Raw genomic sequence first — 24530 nt, forward strand, 5'->3', positions numbered from 1 at the left:
AATTACCTTTATCCCAAGTCAGCTGTTCCTCCCTCCAGTTTACACCATAGAAAAAAACAGTTTCACAAAGTTATTGTCACTATGAGAGCATTGTTGTAGCACTAAAATTTGTCCTGAGCAACTAAATAACTGTTCTACTACTGCATTGCTGGGAAGTGTAACACTGACTTGATAAAAGCTTTTGCCACTTTTGGAAATGCAAGCAAGCAGTCTGTGGAAATGTCTGAACATTCCAGGTACTGTACAACCTCTTCCTTTGTTCCAGATTTGGCCGCTGGAAGGTTGTTCTTTGTGGTGGACAGAAAATCATAGAAGTCTTCACCTCCATTAGTAGTCTTTTCCTTGGAGGGTGACTACCTCCTGCCAAATGAAAAGTGGAACTACCACTAGCGCTTACTTCAGATTCTGTTACAGTCACAGCACAAATAAGCAGCTGTGTCTTCTCATACTGTTTTATTTTTGTAGATAACTCAACTTAAACTTTGGAACAAGCATCGTTGCAATATGGTAATCATCATCTTCAACTACTGGACCAAACCTTGAAACAATTCCTGTTGACAACAGAGGCGTAGCCCAATTTGGGCTAAGGCCCAGCCAGAAGCTCTGCAGCTTTGACAACGCTAGCATGTGAGGGAACAAGCTGGGCTCTGGAGCCTCCTGCGGTCCTGCATCTCACTCCTTTCACGTTTCTTACATCAAAGGGTTGCTGGCAGCAGTAGCGATACACATAAGCTACCCGCAGCTAACCCAGAAGTCTCCCTTCTGCCGCATACAACTCCCACTCAACGCAACTTCATGGTTTTAACAGGACAGCAGTATGCAGCAAAGGGGAGGCTTCCAGGTTAGCTGCAGGTAGTGTATGTGAATTGCTACCAGAAGCAAACCTTTGATGTATGAAACTTTGTGAAGGGAGGGAGAAGTAGGACTACAGGAGCCTCCGGAGCCAAGTTTGCTCCCTCACCTGTCAGCACTGTCAAAGCTGTAGAGCTTTGTTTGTGAAGGGGGAGGGGAGGTTCAGATGGAAGATCACACAGGTAAAGTAATGCAAGGAGGGGAGGGGAGAAAGGAGGTGATACATATGGGGAAGAGAAGAGAGGGTTAGTTTTTGGAGGTGAGGAAGGCAGATATGCTGCATGGGGTGTAGGGGAAGAGAGGAGAATGACTTGAGATGGGATGGGAGAGAGAGCAGCTGCATGGGTTGGAGGGAGAAGAGGGATTAGTGGAGGTGGGGTGGGAAGGAGAGATGCTGCACATGGGAGTTGGGAGTGAGGGAGAAAGTTGGACATGGGATATGAGGGGAGGAAGAGATACTACATGCGTTGGGGGGAGACAGAGAATTGTTGGAGGTGAGGTGGAAGGAAGAGCTGTTGCATGGGTTGCAGGGAGAGGAAGAACTGTTCTACATGGGGTAGGAGGGACAGATGCTGCATGGGGACATGTTGGACATGGAGGTGGAAAGGGGGAAATGCAAGGGGAAAGAGAGGAATGCTGGATGTGGATGGGGAGGGAAGGAGAGATGCATTGGGAGAGAGAGAGAGAAATGCTGGATGAGGAGGGGGAGGGAGAGAGAAAGAAAGAGAGAGATGCCAGATGTGGAAGAGGAGGAGGGAGAGAGAGAGAGAGAGAGATGCCGGATATGGAGGAGGAGGGAGAGAGAGAGATGCACAGGAAGAGAGAGGGAGAAATGTTGGACATGGAAGTGGGAGGGAGAGAGGGTGAGACAGATGCTGTATGGGGGTGAGAGGGATGCTGTATGGGGAAGGAGGAGGAAGAAAAAGAGAGATGTTGGACCCAAGGCACAAGGAAGGGAGACAGTGATAGTGATGTGGACAGTTGAAGAGTGGAAGGAGGGAAGAGAGGTTGGACATGGGGATGGGGGCGAGGGATGGAGGGACAGATATGCACTAGAGGGGGAAGAGAAAACGATGGCGATTGTGGATCTAGGGACAGAAGGGAGTGAGGGAGAGATGCTGGACAATTGGAGGGAGGGAAGAGAGAGGAAGAAATACTGGGCCACTGGGTGGGACCAGGCTGCTGGCATCGGCATTTAAAAAGGAGATAGAGCAGCTTTTAAACTAGAAACGGAGGGAAGGCCGACAGTCGCTCAAAAACACATGGTTCGGGATAAGGTATCTTTCAAAGATATCACCAAAACAGGGAAGATAGAGTATCCTGATAGTGTGGTTACAAAAGAGACCGTAATAGATGAGGTGTCCTTAAATAAAAATAAATATCAGACAAAAGATTACAAATTAATACTGTCAAGTACTGAGCATGATGTAAATAGGAAAAACAAACATAGTTTGAAATCTCTATATGCGAATACCAGGAGCCTAAGAAATAAGATGGGAGAGTTAGAATATATTGCACTAAATGAAAAATTAGATATAATAGGTATCTCTGAGACCTGGTGGAAGGAGGATAACCAGTGGGACACTGTCATACCGGGGTACAAATTATATCGTAGTGATAGGGTGGATCGAATTGCTGGAGGGGTAGCATTGTATATTAAGGAGAGCCTTGAATCAAACACATTGAAAATTCTGCAGGAAACAAAAAAACACTTTTTGGAATCACTATGGTTTGAAATTCCATGTGTAAAAGGGAAAAGGATAGTGATAGGAGTGTACTACCGGCCATCTGGCCAAGATGAACAGATGGATGCAGAAATGTTAAAGGAAGTTAGAGACGCAAACAAACTGGGCAACAGAATAATAATGGGCGATTTCAATTACCCCGATAATGACTGGTAAATGTAACATCAGGGCATGCTAGGGAGGTAATATTCCTTGACGACATCAAGAACTGCTTTATGGAGCTTCTGGTACAGGAGCCGACAAGAGAAGGAAAAATTCTAGACCTAGTCCTTAATAGAGCGAATGATCTGGTGTGGAAGGTAATGGTGCTGGGGCTGCTTGATAACAGTGATCATAATATGATCGAATTTGATATTAGCTTTGAAGTAAGTATACATAGGAAATCAAATATGTTAGTGTTTAACTTTAAAAAAGGAGACTATGATAAAATGACAAGAACGGTGAAAAAGAAAAAACTTGGGAGGAGCGGCTGCGAGGGCCAAAAATTTACATCAGGCATGGATGCTTTTCTAAAACACCATCCTGGAAGCCCAGGCCAAATATATTCCGCGTATTAAAAAAGGAGGACGAAGATCAAATGACAGTCGGCATGGTTAAAAAGTGAGGTGAAGGAAGCTATTACAGCTAAAAGAAAATCCTTCAGAAAATGGAAGAAGGAACTGACTAAAAATAATAAGAAACAGCATAAGGAATGTCAAGTCAAATTAAAAATGCTGATAAGGAAGGCTAAGAGGGACTTCGAAAAAAAGATTGCGTTGGAGGCAAAAACACATAGTAAAATTTTTTTTTTCCGGTATATTAAAAGCAGGAAGCTGGCAAAAGAATTGGTTGGACTGCTAGATGACTGAGTTAAAGGGGCGATCAGGGAAGACAAAGCCGTAGCGGAGAGATTAAATGAATTCTTTGCTTCGGTCTTCACCGAGGAAGATTTGGACGAGAGATACCGGTGCCAGAAATGATATTCGAAGCTGATGAGTCAGAGAAACTTAATGAATTCTCTATAAACCTAGAGGATGTAATGGGGCAGTTCTACAAACTGAAGAGTAGCAAATCTCCTGGACTAGATGGCATTCATCCCAGAGTACTGATAGAACTGAAAAATGAACTTGCAGAGCTATTGTTAGTAATATGTAATTTATCCTTAAAATCGAGTGTGGTACTGGAAGATTGAAGGGTGGCCGATATAACACTGATTTAAAAAAAAAAAAAAGGTTCCAGAGGAGATCAGGGAAATTATAGACCAGTGAGTCTGACGTCAGCGCCGGGCAAAATAGTAGAGACTAATAGAAAGAACAAAATTACAGAACATATTCAAAAGCATGGATTAATGAGACAAAACCAACATGGATTTAGTGAAGGGAAATCTTGCCTCACCAATTATTACGTTTCTTTGAAGAGGTGAACAAACATGTGGATAAGGGTGAGCCAGTTGATACTGTGTATCTGGATTTTCAGAAGGCAATTGACAAAGTATCTCATGAAAGACTCCAGAAGAAATTGGAGAGTCATGGGATAGGAGGCAGTGTTCTATTGTGGATTAAAAACTGGTTAAAAGATAGAAAACAGAGAGTAGGGTTAAATGGTCAGTATTCTCGATGAAGAAGGGTAGTTAGTGGGGTTCCCCAGGGGTCTGTGCTGGGACCACTGCTTTTTAACATATTTATAAATGACCTAGAGATGGGAGTAACTAGTGAGGTAATTAAATTTGCTGATGACCAAAGTTATTCAAAGTCGTTACATCGAGGGAGGATTGTGAAAAATTACAAGAGGACCTTACGAGACTGGGCGTCTAAATGGCAGATGATGTTTAATGTGAGCAAGTGCAAAGTGATTAATGTGGGAAAGAGGAACCCGAATTATAGCTACGTCATGCAAGGTTCCATGTTAGCAGACACAGACCAAGAAAGGGATCTAGGTGTCGTCATTGATGATACGTTGAAACCTTCTGCTCAATGTGCTGCTGCAGCTAAGAAAGAAATAGAATGTAAGGTATTATTAGGAAAAGAATGGAAAACAAAAATGAGGACGCTTTAATGCTTTTGTATCGCTCCATAGTGCGACCGCACCTCAAATATTGTGTTCAATTCTGGTCGCTGCATCTCAAAAAAGATATAGTGGATTTAGAAAAGGTACAGAGAAGGGCGACAAAAATGATAAAGGGGATGGGACGACTTCCCTATGAGGAAAGACTAAAGCAGCTAGGGATCTTCAGCTTGGAGTAAAGGCGGCTGAGGGGAGATATGATAGAGGTATATAAAATAATGAGTGAAGTTGAACGGGTAGATGTGAAGCTTTCGTTTATGCTTTCAAAAATACTAGGACTAGGGGCATACGATGAGGCTAAAAAGTAGTAATTTTAAAATTAATCAGAGAAAATCTTTCTTCACTCAACGAGTAATTAAACTCTGGAATTCGTTGCCAGAGAATGTGGTAAAGCAGTTAGCTTAGCAGAGTTTAAAAAAGGTTTGGACGGCTTCCTAAAGGAAAAGTCCATAGACCATTATTATTATTATCATCTGCAGTCCTTCCTAACAACATTTCCTGGGACCATTTTAGACTCTCTCCCATTTCCCTTTTTTTTTCTTCTCACCCTCTTCCTTCTATCTTCTCAATTTTAATTGTAACCGTTTCACCACTGGTCTGGCGCTAGCCTAATCAGTACATTGTAAGCCACTTTGAGCCTGCTAATGTGGGAAAAATGTGGGATATAAATGCGCTAAAATAAATAAATAAATGGACTTGGAGAAAATCCACTATTTCTGGGATAAGCAGTATAAAATGTTTTGTATTTTTTGGGGGATCTTGCCAGGTATTTGTGACCTGGATTGGCCACTGTTGGAAACAGGATGCTGGGCTTGAAGGACCTTTGGTCTGTCCCAGTATGGCAATACTTATGTACTTACGTAAGGGGTCTGGAAGATGCTAGGGTGGGGTTTTATGTGTGTGGAAGGGACATGGAGATATCAGGCTACAAGGGTGGGGAGGGGAGAAAAAGGGAGTAGGTGCTGAGCTAGAAGTTTGGAGGGAGGAAGATACTGCAAATGGTGGAACTATTTGGGAGAGGCTAAAGGGGAGGTGGCAAGGAAACAAATGAGAGGAAGACAGTGATTATGGGGTGGGGGCAGAAATATGGTCATGGAGAGTTGATTAAAGATGAAAGGAAAAAAGGGAATGGAAGGATGGAGGAATGACTGAGATGAGGAATGGTATAGCTAGTGGGTGAGTGAAGAAAATGGAATTTGATAGGTATCTGAAAAGTTAAAAGGAGAAGGATGAGAACGAGGGTGAAATCTGAAAAACAGAGGAAAGAGATAAAAAAAGAACTATCAATATGTCAAAGGTAGGTGTAGTGAAGGAGCAGAATAAGACAGGAGAAAGGAGAAAAGACAAATGGACAGCAGCCACTTGAAGGAGAATTAGCAGAAGACAGACATGAAAAGAGAAACTAGAACCACTAGCATGGTGGAAAAGTAAAATGTCCAGACAACAAAGGTACAAAAATAGCATTTTATTTTGAATCTATTAAATGGAATATGTTAGCTTTGGGAGAAGTGTATAGTGCATATCTATTTTTGTTTCTCTAGTGTTGCAATACATTCCAAGTTAACTTCTTGGGGTTCCATTTTTGTGATCCCTTGTTTTGTATTTGGTGACCCACTGTATGTTGATTTAGAAAGAAGGAAAAGCCCTCAAGGAGCTCCTGACCAACAGGTCTAGAGAGCTACTGTAGATCAAAATGACCTATAGTATGGTCAGTGTCGCGTCCCTCACCTGCATCGCCAGTCCACTCCTCGCTCCCCCGCTAGGGAGGGGGAGCATCGGTCACACGGCCCCGATCGGCATCGGACGCCACGCTCTTTTCTGTGGAGGCCAGGGCTGTCAGGGTGCCTAGATGTGGACGCCGTCACGGGTAGCGAGGGCTGCGGGAGCGTCGGCCATTTTGGCGGCCGGCATCCCGAATGGAGGTCTTCTCTTCCGGGTACGGAGCCCAGGAACTCTGGCCACATCTTCTGCGCCTGGATTGGCTGAGGGCCGGGAAGATCCACCCATGACTGTGGGCTGGCCAATCGGGTTCCTTCCAGCCTTCTGAAGGCGTTTCTCTGCCAGCTGACTCAGAATGCTCCCGATGGGAGGGGTATTTAAGGAGCAGCTCTTCCTTTTAAACTTGCTTCGGCTTCTACTCTTGTAGACTTGCCTGCGCGTCCTGGTGACCTCTTGTCGCTGTCTTCTGCTTGTCCTGATTTGACTTTGCATTGAACCTGACTACTGCTTTGCTTGCCGCCAGCCCACGAGACTTTGCATTGAACCTGACTACTGCTTTGCTTGCCGCCAGCCCACAAGACCTGCATTGAACCTGACTACTGCTTTGCTTGCCGCCAGCCCACAAGACTTTGCATTGAACCTGACTACTGCTTTGCTTGCCGCCAGCCCAAGAGACTTTGCCTTGAATCTGACCACTGCTTTCTGGCCGCCTGCTGGTTCCTTAACCCATTCCTGTATTGCCTACCTCGCTCTCCGAGCCCCTGCACCACCTGCGACTCTCCGCCCGCTCTACCCCTGTTTCCGGAAGTCCTGTTGGCCGCCTGCACCTGGGGGCTCAACTCCCGGGAAACGGCGGTCGCCGCAGGTGAAGACTTGGGGTGGGTCGGCTGTCCCGTGGAGGGCTGGGGCTATCATCTCTCCAACCCTCCAGCAGGATCCAAGGGCTCACGAGACTCATAGCCGAGACAGGTCAGTACGATCTGTTCCTCATCATCGGCTAAAAACCTTCCATATTCATCTTTAAGGAAACACAAAAATGTGCAAAAAGTAATGTTTCAAAAAATGTGCACAGCTTCACGTTTCAGAGTGATGTACTGTAATTATATATTTTATGTTCAACTCAGATCAGCATTTCACAATAAATCCGCTTGAAGCTTAAAGGTGAAGAACTTAGCTTAGATATAGTCGTCTCTCTTGCAGTCACAGTTCGCGTTACTGTAGTCACATACCTTCCTCTAAGCAACCCCGGACCAATGATGGCCAGCATTTTGCTCCAACTAAATTAGGCTATGCTGCTTCAGGGTTCAAGTAGCATGAGATAGACAACGCTGTAATTCAGTTTTTGATTTCTTTTGACTCTATTCCCACTGCGTTTGTTTGGTATGATAGTAATGGCAGGTGGGGAGACTGGAAGAGAAGCAGGGATCAGGAGGGGCCCCCTTCTTTATTTTCTGACCTGGGCCCCAGTCTAACACCAGCTCTGACCCTTGCTATTGCTAGCGGGTTTCTCCAAGCACAGCCAGCTGAGGACCTCCTCCAAAGTGAAACTGAACTCCCTTCTACAAAGCTCTGCAGAGTGCAGTAAAATCCTTGAGTCACTGACAAATACGCATGCGTAGGGTGCCAACATTGGTGGCTCAGGGATGTTGCTGCTGCAAGCCTAACTTGGTAAAATGGAATTTTGGCCACCTTCAGAGGAAGTCTTCTACAGACAGAGCTTGGGTATCCCCATGAGCTAAAGTATTTATATTTTGAGTTGTGAGGTGCTGGGGGAGGAGTGAAATGTGGGAGTAGGGCAAGGGTACAAAAAATGTTGTGCCCATCCAATTTGGGCTTAGGCCCAACCAAAATTGGCTGTCTGGCTACGCCACTGGTTGTTAGAGCTGTGATTGATTAGTGGCTGCATTGTCTTATCCAAGTTGACATCATCAACCAATCCCTGTAATTTTGACTGAATTCTCATCATTGTAGGGATTACAAGTCCAATATACTAGTCATTTTCAGCTTGCAGTATATCAGTTGTGGCTGACAATCACTTCATGATGCTGACATAGTTCCTCTGGAACACCATCTCAGTATCAGTCATCAGTTCTAGTCCTAGTTTTTGTTGACATTCTTGTGTCTTCTCCACTCCAATTGTAACCAGTCGACTGACGGCTAAGTAATCTGAAAACCACCATGTGCGGGTTCGATTCAAGAATGTAAGACCAGCCACCTCTTCTACAATACCTGCATGTTTGGTATTCTGACTGAGTGCATTGCTAAGAACCTTTACTTTCCCCATGTTTCTGTCAAACTTGTAGCTCAAATCTTTTTGTGATTCATGGCTGTCAACAGTTATTAAAAGATTAAGTCTGTGATTGGCGCATCTCTTGTGCTTATGAAACCAGTTGGAGCTAACGTCATCTGTGTATGATTCATCTTCGAATGCATCAGAGATCTGACATCAGCAGCTTCAATCACCTCTAACTCAGAAAGTGACTGGCTGTTGGCCTCTGTTGAGCATGAACTGCTGTTATCTTCATTGCCACCAGCACAAATGTGAAGACACAAGGCTTTTGTAATATTTGCTGCTTTTTCAGTAATGCAGCAAATTATCTTAGTTGTTATGTGGAATCCCGCTAACAGTTTAGTCATCATTTTAGCAATCTTCTCCTTAGTGTGGGAATGTTTAAACCTTCAAACAGCCAAAGCATGGGTATGGTGCAATAATGTCTCCTTCTCTCTATATAAAATGCATCTCCAACGTTCTAATGAAGCCTCACTTTCCCAACGTTCTAAAAGTGAGGCGGCATCGATTTTCATCCATGAATGTCTGCCCCGCCCACGCGTCAAACGTCATGACGTCGAGGGTGGAGCACTGACACTCAACGAATCAGAACAGCGGTCAGTGCCGCCCCCCCAGCGCTTCAAACAAGACCCTCCCCTGCCAATCCGAGAGCCACACAGGGGAAGGAGTAGGGAAACTCACATGCATCACTTTGCACTCGCTCACAATAAACATCATCTGCCATTTAGACGCCCAGTCTCCCAGTCTCATAATGTCCTCATGTAATTTTTCACAATCCTCCCGCAATGTAACGACTTTGAATAACTTTGTGTCATCAACAAATTTAAATTACCTCACTAGTTACTCCCATCTCTAGGTCATTTATAAATATGTTAAAAAGCAGTGGTCCCAGCACAGACCCCTGGGGAACCCCACTAACAACCCTTCTCCATTGAGAATACTGACCATTTAACCCTACTCTCCTCAGCGTTCTGGCCATAAAGTGATTTAAATACTAAACATGTTATCTTATTAAGTTTAAGATAATATGAGAAGATCTACTACATCCTCAGCGTTCTGGCCATAAAGTGATTTAAATACTAAACATGCTATCTTATTAAGTTTAAGATAGCATGTTTAGTATTTAAATCACTTTATGGCCAGAACGCTGAGGATGTAGTAGATCTTCTCATATTTCCTCTCTCCAAGCGCAATAAATTGGAGAGTCATGGGATAGGAGGTATTGTTCTATGGTGGATTAAAAACTGGTTAAAAGATAGAAAACAGAGAGTAGGGTTAAATGGTCAGTATTCTCAATGGAGAAGGGTAGTTAGTGGGGTTCCCCAGGGGTCTGTGCTGGGACCACTGCTTTTTAACATATTTATAAATGACCTAGAGATGAGGGTAACTAGTGAGGTAATTTAAATTTGTTGATGACACAAAGTTATTCAAAGTCGTTACATTGCGGGAGGATTGTGAAAAATTACATAAGGACAAATAATTATCCAGTATAACTTCATCAGAAGTGTGGTAACAGAGTCATACTGACTTTTACTAGATTCTTTATCAATTTCTCCTATAAAAGTGTTAGGTATCTTATTAAATTCCAAATTATCTTTTGAATCTCATGTTAACACACTTACTCAAAGAGCTTTTTTTTATTATGCAAAATCTTAGGAGTGTGCACAAATACTTTGATCAAGATTACTCTTGCCTTGTAGTACAATCACTTATCCTGAGTATGTTAGATTATTGTAATATCATCTACCTGGGATCTTCTAAACAACTATTAAAGAGGCTACAATCCATTCAGAACACTGCACTCCGTCTGATACACTCAGTGTATTATCATATTTTAAAAAGAATCACTGGCTTCCAGTTTATACCAGAGTCTTGATAAATCCTTTTGGCTTACTTTTGACTTGATTTACTTACTTACTTGGGCTGGGGATCTTCAGGGCTGGTTTGTTTGGTGGCTAAGGCTGCCTGTGTTTTAAAACGTTTTTTTCTTTAAAGCTATTTCTTATAACTGTCTACCTCTATATCTCAGCTAAATCAAACATAAAAAAAACTAACAAAGAAAAAAAAACGCTATTTTTTCACTGCTGAGGGTATTTCCTCTCTAAGTCCTTTCTTTTATCTACTCTATACTTGCTAGTTTTAATTTGGGGGCTGGTAGTTTCTTTTAAAACTGTGTTCAATTCTGTGCTGGTAAATTGTTTTTCTTTGTGCTGGAGTTGTTTTGAAGGAGCCATGTTTTCTACTGAGTGAAGTAATCCCATTAACTTGCAGTAGCAGATAGGGTCTGACAGGCAGTGTAGGATCTAATTTAGTTGCCGGATCGCTCTTCAAAATTGCCATCAAGACTTCCAGCGGAGGCCTTGCGAGACTTCTGCTGAAGTCTCGGCGGCCATTTTGAAGACCGATCCGGCAGCGGGTGAGGGTCAGCGCCAGCAGTGGGCAGGCAAGACTGGGGATCTTTCCTGCCTGCCCCGAAGAATTTGCTGGACAGCCTGGAGGGGGGCAGGGGAGAGAGGAGAGTTGCTGGACATGGGTGGCTGGAGGGGGGGCAGGGGAGGTCACTGGACATGGGTGGGTGGAGGGGATTTCAATGCAGGGGGCCCGGCCAGGTGGCGGATGGAGGGGGGTAACGGCGGTGACCTCGGGGGGGGGGGGGGGGAGCAGTGGCTGCAGCGACCTCGGGGGGGGGGGTGGAGGGGAGAATGGTGGTGACCCTTGGGGGTGGAGGGGTGACCCTGGGGGACGGGTGGAGGGGCGACCTCGGTGGGGGTAGAGGGGTGAGCGGCGGCGATCTTCGGGGGGCGTGGCGGCAAGGGCAGGACCTCATGCTGCTATCGTGTGACGTCAGGCTTGGCTACGGAGCCTAGCAGACCAACTCTGAAGAAAGCCACGGACACAGGTAGCAAGACGCATAGAACGTTGGAGGTGAGAATTATTATATAGGATGTTAAAGCTCAATGCCTATTATTTGTATTCGGCCAAATAATATTTTTTATTTGTATTTAGTCGAATAGTAAAATATGCTATTCGGTACAGCTCAAATCCATGCCTCACCAGAAAAGTCACATTATATCAATGGTTTAATTGTAGGCACTAACTGTGAATATTCAGCGGGAGATAAATGGTCATCTCCTGCTAAATATTCACAGTTAGCCGCAAAAATGCTATTCAAGCAGTCAGTGGCCATATCTGATTGGTTAAATACCACTGAATATCGGGAAGTATATTTTAGATAAATAAAAGGAGACATTTCTGACTGGCTAATAAGAGCAACACTCCCTTCATCAGGACAAAACTCTCAAAAACTAACCAGAAAATATATGACATAGTTTATAAAAAAAAAAAAATGTATGGCTTATAACATTTTTGATTGACATTTCTATACAGCTATATGGATTATGTAAGTCTTTGAAGTATTATAGAAGACAGAACTGTGACAATTTGTAATAGGCTAGGACTGTAAACATGTGGATTGGTTTTGGCAAAATTTATCCCTATGTTTCTTAAGGAAAAAAAATGAGAAAATAAAGTATTGAATACTTAATGGCAAAGTAAAGTAAAAAGGAAACCGATCTCCTTTTAAATTAAACAATCAAGTACTTACTTGCATGAACCTGAACATAGCACTTTGCACAGGAAATCAGAATACTTCTTCCATCCTCTTCAACAAGGGCATTCAGTGGTGTATGTTTAGTATCGACCTCATTGTACAAAAAACACATTTCTGGAATAAGAGGTTTACTTCTTCGATCTTCAGGAGGAATTCCAAGTATTTTTGATTCCCAGTTAGATTTAGTTTCATCATCATAGTTGGTCATCTAAACAAACAAACAAACAAACACAGCTGTAATAAATAAAGAAAATCATTCAAATTTTTACTAATTGACTCCTGGTTTTATGCAATTCTATGGATGTAAAATCTGCTATAGGTTGTTCTTCACTGCACAATCTCTTTGAAACATATTAATATAAGTACACTAGTAAGAAATGCCCGTTTTGTGAAAAAATGAAACGGGCGCTAGTAAGGTAATCCCCCCCGCACCTTCCTCCCTCCCTCCTGAGTTCCAGACTCCCCCGTCCCTCCCTTCCGAGTTCCACAGCCCCCTTCTGCCTCCCTCCCTCCCTCCGTTCCTCACTAACTTGTTTGCGAGTTTGTGGTCAAAGTTCGCAGCGCTCTCCACGCTGCTGCTGTCAGAATCTCTGGAAGTTGGAACTCGTGCGTTGTGCCTTTGCTGCCCCGCCCTTGACATAATTCGCCGCCCCGCCCTCGACGTCATCGCGTTTTGACGCAATGGCGGAGCTACAGTGACTGCAGGGCAAACCGGATATCTCGGGCGCCTCATCCGGCTTGAGGCTTCATTGGAATGTTGGAGGTGCCTTTTATATATATAGATAAGTAATGACATACTGGGAAAAGACCAAAGGTCCATCGAGCCCAGCATCCTGTCCCCTGACAGCGGCCAATCCCGGTCAAGGGCACCTGGCAAGCTATCCAAACGTACAACATTTTATACATGTTATTCCCGAAATTGTGGATTTTTCCCAAGTCCATTTAGTAGCGGTCTATGGACTTGTCCGTTAGGAAACCGCCCAACCCCTTTTTAAACTCTGCCAAGCTAACCGCCTTCACTACGTTCTCCGGCAACGAATTCCAGTGTTTAATTATGCGGTAGGTGAAGAAATATTTTCTCCTATTTGTTTTAAATTTACTACACTGTAGTTTCATCGCATGCCCCCTAGTCGTAGTAGTTTTGGAAAGCGTGAACAGACGTTTCACATCCACCTTTTCCACTCCACTCATTATTTTATATATCTCTATCATGTCTCCCCTCAGCCGTCTCTTCTCCAAGCTGAAAAGCCCTAGCCTCCTTAGTCTTTCTTCATAGGGAAGTCGACCCATCCCCGCTATCATTTTTGTCGCCCTTCGCTGCACCTTTTCCAGTTCTACTATATCTTTTTTGAGATGCAGCGACCAGAATTGAACACAATACTCAAGGTGCGGTCGCACCATGGAGCGATTCAACGGCATTATAACATCCTCACACCTGTTCTCCATACCTTTCCTAATAATACCCAACATTCTATTCGCTTTCCTAGCCGCAGCAGCACACTGAGCAGAAGGTTTCAGTGTATTATCAACAACGACACCCAGATTCCTTTCTTGGTCCGTAACTCCTAACGTGGAACCTTGCATGACGTAGCTATAATTCAGGTTATTTTTTCCTACATGCATCACATTGCACTTGTTCACATTAAACGTCATTTGCCATTTAGCCGCCCAGTCTCCCAGTCTCGTAAGGTCTTTCTGTAATTTTTCACAATCCTCTCGAGAGTTAACGACTTTGAATAACTTTGTGTCATCAGCAAATTTAATTACCTTGCTAGTTACTCCCATCTCTAAATCATTTATAAATATATTAAAAAGCAGCGGTCCTAGCACTGACCCCTGAGGAACCCACTAACTACCCTTCTCCATTGTGAATACTGCCTATTTAACCCCACTCTCTGTTTCCTATCCTTCAACCAGTTTTTAATCCACAATAGGACATTTCCTCCTATCCCATGACCCTCCAATTTCGTCTGTAGCCTTTCATGAGGTACCTTATCAAACACCTTTAGAAAATTCAGATACACAATATCAACCGGCTCCCCTTTGTCCACATGTTTGTTTACTCCTTCAAAGAATTGAAGTAAATTGGTCAGGCAAGATTTCCCCACACTAAAGTCATGTAGACTTGGTCTCAGTAATCCATGTCCTTGGATATGCTCTGTAATTTTGTTTTTAATAATAGCCTCTACCATTTTCCCCGGCACCGACGTCAGACTCACCGGTCTATAATTTCCTGGATCTCCCCTGGAACCTTTTTTGGGGGTTTTTTGGGAGAGGGTAATGGGTGGAAGGATAGAGAGAGAAAGAGGGATGACAATGGATGGAAGGGTAGGAGAGAAAAAGGAAAGGTGCTGGACATGGATGGCTGGAGGGGAGGGAAGACTGGAAGGAGATAAACATGGATGGAGGGGATGGAAGAGAGGAGAAATGTAGGACAGGGATGGAGGGAAGGAAAAACAAAGGAAGGAGATGCACACGGATGGAGGGGAAGGGAGAGAGAAGAAATGCTGGACATGGATGGAGGGGAGGGAAGTAGATGCACGTGGATGGAGGGACATGAGGAGAAATGCTGGATATGGATGGAGGGAAAACTGCTGAATTTAAGAGCTGTATCGGAACACTGAAGGATAGGGACAGGGCTACAGATGGTAGACAGGATGCATAAGGACAGAGGAGAATGGTGGACATGGTGAGAGAAAAAAATATCAAATAGAAAGAAGACACTGCATAAAACAGAATACACTGGGACCAAAGCAAATAGAAAAACTAAATGATCAGACAACAAAGGTAGAAAAAACTATTTTATTCAGAATATGCCAGCTTTTGGAAATGTGCATCTGTGATATTTTGCATTTAAGTTTTAATTTTTCTAGTATTGCTGCATGCTGAGTCTGACTTCTTGAGGTAACTTTCCAGTTCAGTATTTTGCCTTCATATGAGATGTGTATGAAACTGGCTGAGATCCACAATGGGTCAAGAAAGACTGACAGCTTTATGTTTACTGAAATTTTAGAAAGTGATCTTGTTGGAGATATTAACCCTGAGCAGATCATTGACACCTATGATGTGAAGTCTAGTCGCCGGATATTACTTCACTAATGTGACCATTTCATTTTGGGATTTTCCATGGATGGGAATAGCAGTGTTTAATAATTGATAACATTTTTTAATAGTAGACATTGGTTAATATATGCTTTGAGCAACCATTTTTTTTCTTTGACATATGATACATATCTAATATCTAAATTTAATAAAAGGTATTAATTATGACTATTTTACTTTTTTTTCTGTGTTGTCAGACAATTATGGATGTAAGCCCCACCCCTAACCCCACCCCCTTTAGCCTCCCCAAACAGTTGGGCCACCGACCGCCTATGAACCCCAGCCAGCCCGACCTGTTCTCCCTCAACAGTCCTCTGTCCTCACCTTCCTGCCGCCCAGGATTTAAAACTCATCTTACCTCGGGTCCCGGCAGAAGTGAAAGGCGAGCAGACTCGGCTTCAGCCTTCCCTTCTCTCTCAGCTCTGGTCCCGCCCTCATTTCCTGTTTCCGCGAGGGCGGAAACAGAGCTCAGAGAGAAGGGAAGGCTGAAGACGAGCCTACTTGCCTTTCACTGCTGCCGGGACCGAAGTCAGATGAGTTTTAAATTCTGGGCAGCAGGAAGGCGAGAACGGAGGACTGTTGTAGGAGAAGAGGTCGGGCTGGGGTTGGGACTGGAACTCGGTGGAGGGGGGCTGAAAAGGGGTAGGTGGTGTTTGGGGCGAGTTACTGAACATGAAGGGGAGGGGAGAGAGGAGAAATCGTTGGACTTGGAGGGGAGGGGAGAGAGAAGAAATCACTGGACATGGAAGAGAGGGCAGGGGGGAGATGAGACTTGTTGGACATGGACAGAGGGAGGGGAGGGCAGGGGAGAGAGGAGAATTGCTGGATATAAATGGAGGGGGGAGAGGGGGAATGCACTACCTGTAAAAAAAAATTTTCAGCACCCCCAATCATTTTGATAAGTTGGCTCCTATGCCTACCACCACCACAATCCTTCCTCTTCATCCCATGGCTTTACTACTACTACTACTATTTAGCATTTTTATAGCGCTACAAGGCATACGCAGCGCTGCACAAACATGGAAGAAAGACAGTCCCTGCTCAAAGAGCTTATAATCTAATAGACAAAAATAAATAAAGTAAGCAAATCAAATCAATTAATGTGAACGGGAAGGAAGAGAGGAGGGTAGGTGGAGGCGAGTGGTTACAAGTGGTTACGAGTCAAAAGCAATGTTAAAGAGGTGGGCTTTCAGTCTAGATTTAAAGGTGGCCAAGGATGGGGCAAGACGTAGGGGCTCAGGAAGTTTATTCCAGGCGTAGGGTGCAGCGAGACAGAAGGCGCGAAGTCTGGAGTTGGCAGTAGTGGAGAAGGGAACAGATAAGAAGGATTTATCCATGGAGCGGAGTGCACGGGAAGGGGTGTAGGGAAGGACGAGTGTGGAGAGATACTGGGGAGCAGCAGAGTGAGTACATTTACAGGTTAGTAGAAGAAGTTTGAACAGGATGCGAAAACGGATAGGGAGCCAGTGAAGGGTCTTGAGGAGAGGGGTAGTATGAGTAAAGCGACCCTGGTGGAAGATTAGACGGGCAGCAGAGTTTTGAACCGACTGGAGAGGGGAGAGGTGACTAAGTGGGAGGCCAGCAAAAAGCAGATTGCAGTAGTCTAAACGAGAGGTGACAAGGGTGTGGATGAGGGTTTTGGTAGAGTGCTCGGAAAGAAAGGGGCGGATTTTACGGATGTTGTAAAGAAAGAAACGACAGGTCTTGAAAATCTGCTGGATATGAGCAGAGAAGGAGAGAGAAGAGTCAAAGATGACCCCAAGGTTTCGAGCTGAGGAGACAGGGAGAATGAGAGAGCCATCAACAGAAATAGAAAACGGGGGGAGCGGGGAGGTGGGTTTGGGGGGGAAAATGAGAAGCTCGGTTTTGGTCATATTTAATTTCAGGTGGCGTTGAGACATCCAGACAGCAATGTCAGACAAGCACGCTGAAACTTTGGTTTGGATGCAAGGTGAGATATCAGGGGTAGAAAGGTAGATTTGGGAGTCATCAGCATAGAGATGGTAGGAAAAGCCATGGGATGAGATTAATGAACCAAGGGAAGAAGTGTAGATAGAAAAGAGGAGGGGACCAAGAACAGAACCCTGACGTACGCCGACAGGCAGAGGGATAGAAGTAGAAGAGGATCCACCAGAGTGAACACTAAAGGTGCGGAGGGAGAGGTAGGAAGAGAACCAGGAAAGGACAGAGCCCTGGAATCCAAGTGAGGACAGGGTATCGAGAAGTATGCTGTGATCGATAGTGTCAAAAGCAGCGGAAAGATCAAGAAGAATGAGGATGGAATATTGACCTCTGGATTTAGCCAGTAATAGGTCATTGGAGACTTTAGTAAGCGCAGTTTCGGTTGAGTGGAGAGGGCAAAAACCAGATTGTAGTGGGTCAAGAATAGCATGTGAGGAGAGAAAATCAAGGCAGCGGCGGTGAACAGCACGCTCAAGTAATTTGGAGAGAAAAGGAAGGAGGGAGATGGGTCGGTAATTAGAGGGACAAGTAGGGTCGAGTGAAGGCTTCTTAAGGAGAGGTGTGACCACAGCATGTTTGAAGGCAGCAGGGACAGTCGCAGTGGAAAGTGAGAGGTTGAGAATGTGACAGATAAAAGGAATAAGAGCAGGAGAGATGGCATTAAGAAGGCGGGTGGGAATGGGATCAGAAGAACAGGTGGTATATTTTGAGGAAGAAAGGAGAAGTGTAGTTTCCTCAATAGTAACTTCAGGAAAGGAGGAAAGGGAATGAGGGGAAGGAGAGAGAGGGGAACGGACTAGTGGAGGGAGAGGTGGTGAGGTACAGAAAGCAAGGTTTATCTTTTGAACCTTGTTGTGAAAGAATTCAGCAAGGGTCTGAGGAGATAATGAAGGGGGAGTTGGGGGAGGGGGCACCTTGAGGAGAGAGTTCAATGTGCTGAAGAGAAGTCGAGGATTAGAGCCAAGAGAGTTGGTCAGTTGGATATAATAATCCTGTTTGGCACGTAAAAGAGCAGATTGGAAGGAGGTCAGCATGAACTTAAAGTGTAAGAAATCAGCAAGGGCCCGAGATTTCCGCCAGAGGCGGGTACAGGAACGTAGGTAGCGGATATTAGAAGTCAGCCAAGGTTGGGGTTTTGTACGCCTTACAGGGCGGGTCATCAAAGGTGCAAGAGTGTCTAAGGCAGAGGATAGAGTATTGTTGTAAGAAGAAACAGCCTCGTTGACAGATGTGGATGGTGCCACAGTAGAGAGGAGGTTTGAAACATGGGAGGATAGAGATGAAGGGTCAATATCGTGAAGATTCCTAGATAAATTAGATAAGATAGGACGGGACTGGGAAGGAGGAGATTTAAGTGTGAAAGTTATAAGATGGTGATCAGAGGAGGGAAGATCAGAGGCAAGGAAACTAGAGGGTGAACAGTTGGAGGAGAAGATGAGATCAAGACAGTGACCATTTTGATGAGTGGGGGAGGTGGAGCATAGTTGGAGATTAAAGGAGGATGTTAAAGCGAGTAACTTGGAAATATAAGAGTTGGAAGGATCATTAGCAGGAATATTAACTGGCAATCTTTTCCTATCTTTTTTGTTCTGTTTTATTTTTTGTTGTAAACTACCTTGTTGTTATCAAAGATAAGGTGCTATATCAAATAAAGAAATAAAGTAAACCATAAACCATTTTTGTTTTGTTTCTCCCTGGGGGGGGGGGGGGGTAGAGGGAGACATCTTGCAAAGGGAAAGGGGATGGGACTTGATATACCACCTTTCTATGGTTATAATTAAAGTGGTTTACATATTATATACAGGTATATATTTTGTACCTGGGGCAATGGAGGTTAAGTGACTTGCCCAGAGTCACAAGCAGGTGCAGTGGGAATCAAACCCAGTTCGCCAGGATCAAACCTCACTGCACTAACCACTAGGGTACTCCTCCACTCTGCTGAGTTTTACCAGTACTATTATTGGAGTCACTATCATTTATTTTTATTGTCTTACTTGCTTATAATTGGTACTGTTGGAGCAAGATTAATATTTTCAGTTTCACATAGAGAGGAACTGTGGGTGCATTTAACTGTCAGGAATAGCAGTTATAAGCACAGATATGTTTGGGTAGTTAAAGAAACAAAAAGAGAGCAATGATCAGATGGGCACTATACTCAGGTGGGCTAGTTCTGGACTCTGGACCCCCATGGCTTGCAAATTAGTAAAATATCAACATATATTACAGGTTGTTGACCCCCTGCCACCAGCTAGTACATTCAGATATATCTAAATACACTAAAGCAGAGCAGATAGTAGGAGCATAGGTGGTATGGGTGTGCCAACAAGCTTTAGTTAAAGAGAAAACCAGCAAAGAAGAAAGCTGAACTTCAGCTACAGGTAGAAAAAGATCAGCTGAGTACGTAAAATTAATATTTTAGGTCCTCTGAGAAGCAGAATCAGTTCTTAGTGATGGAGAATTCTTGCCTATGTAACCAAACAAATTTTCTAAGAGAACAAATGCAAATTCAGGCAGCACAGAAGGATCAGATCAAAATCCAGATTGCTGCACTGCAGAGCAAATCAAATATATTTAGGGAGGAAGGTATCAAAGTGGGTAACCATTAAGTCTGTCCCCTTTCACCTTCATCCTATGCTCCCTCATTCCAGAGCTTCCTTTCAATTGAAAGAGACACTCTCCTCCTGTGCATTTATGCCACGTAGGTATTAAATATGTCTTACATATTTATTTATTTATTTTATTGCATTTGTATCCCACATTTTCCCACCTCTTTGCAGGCTCAATGTGGCTTACAATACATCACGAATAGTGGAAATATATATAAAAATAAACATTTACTATTACATAAGGATCTTGGGTAGCATGATAATGATAAAGCATGATAGTGGTTTAACAAGCAAATATCGTAAGGCAATACTGGATATATGTGTAGGAGTTCACATTTGTTGATCTTTGTGGTATGCCTTGTTAAAGAGATGGGTCTTCAGTAGTTTGCGGAAGTTAGTTAGTTCATAGATCGTTTTTAAGTTGCGCGGCAGCGCGTTCCAGAATTGTGTGCTCAAGTAGAAGGTTGACGCATGCGTTAGTTTGTATTTTAGGCCTTTACAGTTGGGGAAGTGAAGATTGAGGAATGTGCGGGATGATTTTTTAGCGTTCCTGGGTGGTAAGTCTATCAGGTCTGACACGTAGGCTGGGGCATCTCCATGAATGATTTTGTGAACTAAGGTACATATTTTGAACGTGATGTGTTTTTTAAGTGGGAGCCAGTGTAGCTTTTCTCGTAGGGGTTTAGCACTTTCATATTTTGTTTTACCGAATATGAGTCTAGCTGCAGTGTTCTGGGCTGTCTGTAGTTTCTTGATTATTTGCTGTTTGCAGCCAGCATAGAGTGCGTTGCAATAGTCTAGGCTGAGTACCATTGATTGTACCAGGTTACGGAAGACGGTCCTTGGGAAGAAAGGTCTTACTCTTTTTAATTTCCACATTGAGTGGAACATCTTCTTGGTTGTGATTTTCACATGACTCTCAAGTGTTAGGTGTCGATCAATGGTAACTCCAAGAATTTTTAGGGTGTCCGAAATTGGAAGATTCAGTTTTGGTGTGTTAATGGTGGTGAATTTGTTCGTGTTATGTTGAGAGGTGAGTATTAGGCATTGGGTTTTTTCTGCATTGAGTTTCAGCTGAAATGCATCCGCCCATGAATGCATGATATGTAGACCCTGGTTGATGTCATTGGAAATTTCCTTTAGATCTTGTTTAAATGGGATGTAAATCGTTACGTCGTCTGCGTATATGTGTGGGTTGAGGTTTTGTTTGATAATAGTTTGGCCAAGGGTATCATCATTAAGTTGAATAAGGTCGGTGAGCGGGGGGATCCCTGTGGAACTCCGCATTCAGGTATCCATGTGGCTGATGTAGTTGAGTTAGATGTCACCTGGTATGATTGTGTGGTTAGGAATCCATTGAACCAATTGAGAACATTGCCTCCAATTCCGAAGTACTCGAGGATATGTAGTACTATTCCATGATCAACCATATCGAAGGAGCTAGACAGAAGTAGTATGTTCTTGCCAGTTGCAATCAATTGTTTGAATTTAGTCATGAGAGTAACTAGTACTGTTTCAGTACTGTGGTTAGACCGAAATCCTGACTGGGAGTCGTGTAGTATTGAGAATTTGTTTAAATAATTTGTGAGTTGTTTGGTCACCATTCCTTCCGTTAGTTTGGTTATTAAGGAAATGGATGCTACTGGCCTGAAGTTGGTTAGTTCACTAGCACTTTTCTTTGCGTCTTTGGGTATGGGGGTGAGTAGAATGTTTCCTTTCTCCTTCGGGAAGAGTTCATTTTGTAACATGTAATTCAAATGATTCATTAGGTCTGTTATAAATTGTTGAGGGGCAGATGTCATAAGGTTGTTTGGGCATATGTCTAATTTGCAATGAGATTTGGCGAATCTTTTGAGCGTTTGGAAGATGAGATCCTCTGATACTGTCTCGAAGTTGGTCCAGGTTCTGTCTGCTGGGTATACACCAGGGTCTGGGTCTAGACAGTCAAGGAGTTCGGCGTAGTCGATGGTACTGACAGGTATTTTAAGTCGCAGCTGTACGATTTTCTCATTGAAGTATCTTGCAAGATTGTCTGCTCCTGGTGTATCTTTGCTGTTGGTTGTGATTGGTGTGATATCTAGTAGTTTATTCACGAGTTGGAAGAGTTTATGTGTGTCATTGTAGTTTGGTCCAATTTTAGTTTTGTAATATAATCTTTTAGTTTGTCTTATGGTATATTTATATTTTCTTGAAGTTGTTTCCAGGCGTTAAGCGTGGGGGTCGTCTTTCTTTTTATTCCACGCACGTTCTAACCTTCTAACTTTAGTTTTTTCAGTTCTTCATTGGAGTTCTTTCTGTGTGAGGTTCTGGTTTGAATTGGGGCAAAGTTGTCTAATATTAATCTGCATCTGTCGTCCCATTTTTGGAGGAATTGGTTTGTATTTTATTGTCCATCTGTTGTGGTAAATCGGTTGCCAGAATATTACCGGCTCTATTTTTCCTCTCGTGGTGTAGGTTTTTCGTTCTTGTTTGTTAAGTGAGTCTTTCATTCACCATTGGAGGGAGATGTATGCTTTAAAGTGGTCTGACCAAAGAGCGGGTGTCCACTTTGTATTTGTTAGTATAAGGTTTGAGTCGGGATCGAATTTGTGTGTGATAATGTCTAGTGTGTGTCCTTTAGTGTGAGTTGGTTGTGTGTTTGGTCCGTGAAGATCCCATAGTTGTAAGAATTCTTTGCATTCTTGGGTGCTTGTTTAGGTTGGATTTTCAAAGTGCAGGTTGATATCACCTATTATGATAAGATTTGAGGTAGAGACACAAGTATTTGAGATAAAGCCCATAAAGTGCGTTTGGGAATCTTGCCAGTTGCCTGGAGGTCTGTAGAGTAGGACTGCGTTAAGGTGATCCTGCAAATTTGGGTGATTGATTCTTACCGAGGCGATTTCAAGTTGTGGCAGAATGGATTCAGCTGTGGTTGTGATGGTGAACTCGGATTTGTATATTATGGCTATTCCTCCTCCTTTTTTTCCGTTTCTTGTCCAGTGGGTAATTTTGTATCCTGGTGGGCATAAATCTAAGATTATGGGGGTCTTTAAGGTCGTGGATCCAGGTTTCAGTGATGAATAAGAGGTCAAGGTAGTCTGCAGTGATCCAGTCTGTTATGATCTCTGTTTTATTTACTACTGATCTGGCGTTTACGTATCCCATTTGGATTGCATGGTAAGGTTCAGTTTGGGTCATAGATGTGTTAATTTTTATTAGTTGTCTGTTTTCTTGGTATCTGGTTTTGTTGTGTCCTTTCTTCCCTTTCTGTTGGTTATCTCCGTATGTGTTTGTTTTTCCTTTTAGTTGGCTGTTGTTATTTTGGTCTGGTGAGCTGTGAATGGGTTGTCTTTAGGGTTTGTGTGCTGTGGGTAGATTGTTGTTTATGTTGGGAGTAGTCCATGCGTGATAAATTAGGGGGAGGAAGTAAATTATCATGAGCAATTTGTTGGTGTTCATGTTGGTTATGGTTCGTGGTGTTTGGTTGTGTCTGAAGGTATTAGTGAATGATTTTGTATGAACATCAAGCAGTGTCCTTGTTAGGCAGTGTCCACATCAATCTGTGTGAACAATAAGCAGTGAGTAAATGTAGTTTCAAGCAGTATCCGTATTAAGCAGTCTTAACATCAAGCGGTATCAACATTAAGCAGTCTTAACATCAAGCGGTATCAACATTAAGCAGTCTTAACATAATACTATGACGTGCCTAAAGCAATTAAAAGCCTTTACAAATGCTTGAAAACATATAAAGGTTTAAATTTGCCTGACAATTCAGTGCTACAATGAATCAGTGATTTATACCTAAATAATTTGCATAGATTGTTGAACTAGAAAGTTTCCTTAAGAATCTATCCTGCCTGCAGCAAAACAAAGTGTTTAGGTATTACCCAGTCACTGATTTCACTCTGTATAAATTACATAGAGTGTTGAAACCTATAAAGTTTCTACAAGAATCCATTCGGCATGCAGGAAAACAAAGAGTTTAACTACTACTCAGCCATGCTGATCATGTAGGCAATCCGAGGGCTGTCTCAGCGGGTCAATTTCAGTCGCTGGCGGCCACGAGGAGATCCGTCTTGGTGAAAAAGACCTGCACGGTCCATCTAGTCTGCCCAACAAGATAAACCCATATGTGCTACTTCTTGTGTATACAGACCGTAGAAGTCTTGCCCAGAACTAGCCCCACCACCCAAACACCAGCCCCGCCTCCCAATCTCGGCTAAGCTTCTGAGGATCCATTCCTTCTGCACAGGATTCCTTTATGTTTATCCCACCCATGCTTGAATTCCGCTACCGTTTTCATCTCCACCACCTCCCGCGGGAGGGCATTCCAAGTATCTACCACTATCGTCGTGAAAAAATACTTCCTGACATTTTTCTTGAGTCTGCCCCCCTTCACTCTCATATCATGTCCTCTCGTTCTACCGCCCTCCCATCTGCGGAAAAGGTTCATTTGCAGATTAACACCTTTGAAATATTTGAACGTCTGTATCATATCACCCCTGTTTCTCCTTTCCTCCAAGGTATACATGTTCAGGTCAGCAAGTCTCTCCTCATACGTCTTGTAACGCAAATCCCATACCATTCTCGTAGCTTTTCTTTGCACTGCTTCCATTTTT

General features: G+C 43.4%; 1 protein-coding gene across 1 annotated transcript in view; it reads right to left on the reverse strand.

Annotated features, from left to right (window-relative positions):
• KDM4C (lysine demethylase 4C) overlaps positions 1–24530 on the reverse strand; it is an 865731-nt gene that overhangs the window by 197718 nt on the left and 643483 nt on the right. The window contains exon 14 of the mRNA XM_030194306.1: positions 12254–12467. Coding sequence (XP_030050166.1) covers positions 12254–12467 — 214 coding nt within the window. The remainder of the gene's footprint in view (positions 1–12253; positions 12468–24530) is intronic.

Source organism: Microcaecilia unicolor, chromosome 2 (genome assembly GCF_901765095.1).
Source record: "Microcaecilia unicolor chromosome 2, aMicUni1.1, whole genome shotgun sequence".
In the NCBI taxonomy this organism is placed as follows: domain Eukaryota; kingdom Metazoa; phylum Chordata; class Amphibia; order Gymnophiona; family Siphonopidae; genus Microcaecilia; species Microcaecilia unicolor.